Source organism: Alosa sapidissima, chromosome 5 (assembly GCF_018492685.1).
Source record: "Alosa sapidissima isolate fAloSap1 chromosome 5, fAloSap1.pri, whole genome shotgun sequence".
Classification (NCBI taxonomy): domain Eukaryota; kingdom Metazoa; phylum Chordata; class Actinopteri; order Clupeiformes; family Clupeidae; genus Alosa; species Alosa sapidissima.
In genome coordinates this window covers 30,118,468-30,122,543 of record NC_055961.1, presented here as the reverse complement: position 1 = coordinate 30,122,543, position 4,076 = coordinate 30,118,468, and the positions used below count along the sequence as shown (strand labels likewise).

General features: G+C 38.9%; 1 protein-coding gene across 1 annotated transcript in view; it reads right to left on the bottom strand.

The window, feature by feature from the left end:
- Window positions 1-3,498, bottom strand: part of LOC121710070 (charged multivesicular body protein 1b-like) — a 3,718-nt gene extending 220 nt beyond the window's left edge. Inside the window, exons 1-8 of the mRNA XM_042093948.1 lie at window positions 3,340-3,498; window positions 2,150-2,247; window positions 1,918-2,064; window positions 1,503-1,571; window positions 914-1,021; window positions 736-779; window positions 476-551; window positions 1-310 (exon numbers count right to left, since the gene is read on the bottom strand). The exon at window positions 1-310 is cut by the window's left edge and continues 220 nt beyond it. Coding sequence (XP_041949882.1) covers window positions 266-310; window positions 476-551; window positions 736-779; window positions 914-1,021; window positions 1,503-1,571; window positions 1,918-2,064; window positions 2,150-2,247; window positions 3,340-3,355 — 603 coding nt within the window. The 5' untranslated portion in view covers window positions 3,356-3,498 and the 3' untranslated portion in view covers window positions 1-265. The remainder of the gene's footprint in view (window positions 311-475; window positions 552-735; window positions 780-913; window positions 1,022-1,502; window positions 1,572-1,917; window positions 2,065-2,149; window positions 2,248-3,339) is intronic.
- Between the last annotated feature and the right edge of the window lie 578 nt (window positions 3,499-4,076).

Below are 4,076 nucleotides of genomic sequence, written 5' to 3'. Positions count from 1 at the left end.
AGTGTACAAAAACGAGAAAAAAATAATAATTTAAAAACTGTAAATATTTCCATATACCAGTAATCGCAGCTTTAGTGTTGTGACACTAAAACAAAAGAAAATAATTATAATATTCTGAAACTATTTTTCTTAACTTTACTCCCACCCGTACACCAATCCACTTGCATTCATCTCATTGCGGTCAGAGGAAAAAAAGGCAATCAATGCAACAAGTAACAACTCACGCAGACCAATACATGACCCAACAGTTTCGATGTCAGTTGTATCAGATCTGGTCCCGTAGCTTGGCAAGTCTTGAAGACAACTCATCCTGTAAACATAAGAATGGTTGAACTTTCACGTAAACAAACAAAAAACAAATCTGATTTCATATACTTCAAATGGTGTCTTCTCAATCAAAATGGAATCCATTAAATAATACTGTCAATGCCTTCTCTCCATTAATAAAGCATGAGTTACATTTCTGATATCCTACCTGCTCTGCAGATGCCACACTTGCTGTAGCAAGCGATCCCTTTTGACCTTCTGGGAGTTCCATATTCAGATCCAGTCTGTTAAAAGAGTGTGCACGCGCGCACACACACACACACACACACACACAAACAAACACACACACACTACATTTAGTATCATTTCTAAAGGCTTGTTTCAGTGTATGTGTGCATTGTAGAGGAAGAGAGACAAATGTGAGAAAGATGAACTGTGTGTGTGTGTATTAATGTTTGAGACACTTGCCCTGCTTCGTCTGCCATCTCCTTCATCAGACCATCCACTTGACCCTGAAACATCAGACAAAAATATTCCATCATCTCGGCACACGCAAAGATGCATTCAGATGGAAAGTGAAACCCATTGATGTTGACTCTAGTGAGTATTAGTGAGTACTACTAGTGAGACTACAGGTGGTCGTCACCTGTGGGGTGGTCAGTGTGGTCGTGCTGCTCATAGTGTCCTCCATCTGAGCAGTCTGGACATCTAGGGTCTCAAACTGGCGTTCAAATTTATCCATCAAAGACGAGACCTGCTCAATGGAAAAAAAAACACATTACCATTTTTACTTTTAATAAAATAATTTAACTACACACACATACACACACACACAAAAATAGAACTGATCAGTGACATGCTACTGATACGACAAGCACTACCCTCGAGAGGAAACAATATAATCACAGGAAATAACTAATTCAATTGTAGATACTTCAGCAGATAAACCAAAACAGAACTCAATGACACTGAAATACATCAACAATGCCTACGCAACAACACACTGAAGTGAAGCCCGGAGCTGATCTTGTCAGCCCGGACCAGATGTCAGCACGCCCAGGACCACTGTCATTCCATCAACACATTTGTTTTTGTGATTTTATGTAGTATGCAACACCAGATGGGTGCAGGGAGGATGAGAGACCTCACGTTCTTAGGCTGGAGCATTCAACAGAGCTTTGTTTAAAACAGTATCTAAACCTAAGTACCGGTAACTGACAGCATGATAGTATTACCTTCTCCAGATTCATGCTCTTCAGCACAGCATCCATGCCCTTAACAACGCCAGCCATATCCTTTGTCACCTGTGACAAAGGTGAAAGTTATGCCAGTTGTACATCAAAACTCCTTCACTTATGAGAACATACAGATAAGGCAAGTGTACAGTAGAAGATATGACAGTTCAATCTATGAGGGTTGCAGTGGTGTAGTCTAGTTAGCTGTAGTTGGTATACTGTGATCAACCCCAAAAGTTAATACCTATCCTTGCCTATTTTAAGTGGGTAAACTGAGATGGTGATGCTTTTTAAGTGGGTATACTGCGTAGTCCTGCGTATCACGTAGTAGACTACACTGGATGGTTGTGTGCAAATGTTTATGTATAATATTTTCTTTTTTTTACACAAGGTCCTTTTAGTAGTATGAATTTACCTTGTTCATAGTGACAGCAGTCTGAACCCTTGCTGCTACAGCATCTACACGTGCACTCATCCTGAGATAGTTCACAGATTGGCTTTTCTGTCGAATAGCATTCTCTGCGTGGATGCGTGCTACGTCCATGTTTCCTTTTTGGATGGCCTGAAAGTTAAAATGAACATAGACTATGAAAACTAAACATCTGACAACTAATTATATGGTCTAGTGTACATCACATTCACCTTACCTTCTTCACTTTGGCCTTTTCAACTTTCTCCTCTTTATCACATTTTTTTGAGCTCCGCTGCAGCTCTTTGGCAGCAAACTTTAGGTTGAAAAGATGTTCTGGTGGAGGAAGTTAAGGTTTTTTGTGTTGTAAGGTCTACCTACAACACTGCTTCTAGCAAAGTTGTTGCCTTTTTAAGAGGCTTGGATATTTCGAGTAGGTTTTCAGCTTCGCTCAGATGACTTACTATGGACCCTTTCAAGAGAGTTCCATTATCAGCATCATAGTTGGCCCCACAAGACTTCCTTTTTAACATTCCATATGTTATCTTAATGCAGAGGAAGTAGATTGGGGCCCAAATAGAACGTTCAAGCATTGTTTTTGTTTTTATTGTTGAAAGGGTCCATAGGGTGCACTAATCACTGCATCTGATTTTATAGAATAGAATAGACCTCTGAAGTTCGCCTACAAAAAAGCAGCCATCTTTGACATCCCGTATCTGGCGATTTTTCCTATGGTAAAATAACATGGGGATTTTGAATTATCGCACCTGTTAAACTCTCGCGGGGATGAAAAAGTCTGAAATGCAGACGTTTTCCTTAACACACTTTTGTCCTCTTCGGCCTTCGAGTGGATACTGTGATCTCCGGTACGGTAAGGCTCCGCCTTAACAATCTTTGGGCGAACTTCAGAGGTCGGACCAAGTGACTTAACGCAACTGTGGATACATGTGTAATGCGTCACAGTTCAGTGCGGAAGTGGTTTCGGGAAAAGTTCATAATCACAAAATATGCTCAGCTAGCTCGATTATACTATTTATAACTACGAAGAGGTCTAGAATGCTAGACTTCATCGAATCATTCTAATCAAAGCTACATGGGCAAATAACCTAGGCTAACTTAAGTCAAGGCTGTGATTTCCATGTTAGGTTACATCAAAATGACAACAAGTCAATTTCCTTAGTCTCTTACCAACGTTAGGTAGAAGCTAGGCATTGCATTCAGTAACGTGTAGCTGCTAGCTCAAATACATTAGACTACAGTCCACATGATCCTTTTTTGAAATACGATACAAGTAAAAAACAACTATTCTTTGAAATTAAGTCAACAAAAATAAATTCTGCGGTGCATTACGATACTTTCACCTCACCTGGCCATGACATTCACTTCAACTTCTCTAATTTCATGTGGCCCGATTTTAGTAAAGGATACTGTCCAAATTCGGCATGTTGAAACTTTCTCCGTTTGAACACTTCCAGAGACAAAATTTCGGATTGTTTTCAGCGTTTTCGATGATACCAGAGACGGTTACTCTCAGAAGCCTTGTAAATACTTCCGTGTTGGACTGGAACAAATGATACGTCAGAATCACATGTTCTGAAGTACTTTTTTGATGATGTCATTCCACAAAGAAAGCAAACCATATTAGACTCCTCCCCTTCAATTATTTGTGCCCGGCTTATACCTTCTTTACTTGTCTCATTTCCCCAAATCTACGTATTTAAAGGTTATTTATAATCTGTGCTTTAAAGTATGACATTTCAACAGTCTAAGCCACTGTATTTGTCGCACATAAAAACAATGCTGAACTATTTGCTTGTTTAAGATGAATTATCATCCACCACTGTTGAAGAAGAAAAAAAAAAAAAAAACAGGATTACGTTTTCTTTATCACTCTCTCATTATCAGATATCAATCATTTAAAAGAGGGCTAAAGTTATCCTCTATCCAGGATATCAATTCTCTAGATTTGGTCAACCAGCACCATTGACAGACATATACAAAGCATATCAAGTAAAAGCCTGCTCTAACCCGCAATTAAGTAATATATTAAAAAAATGTACTTCATTGCTCCATTTCAAACTGATAAATTACAATGAATGATCCATAAGATGATAATTGTATCCCCTTCTCTGATAAAGGAAACATGTAGGAGTGACATGAAAATG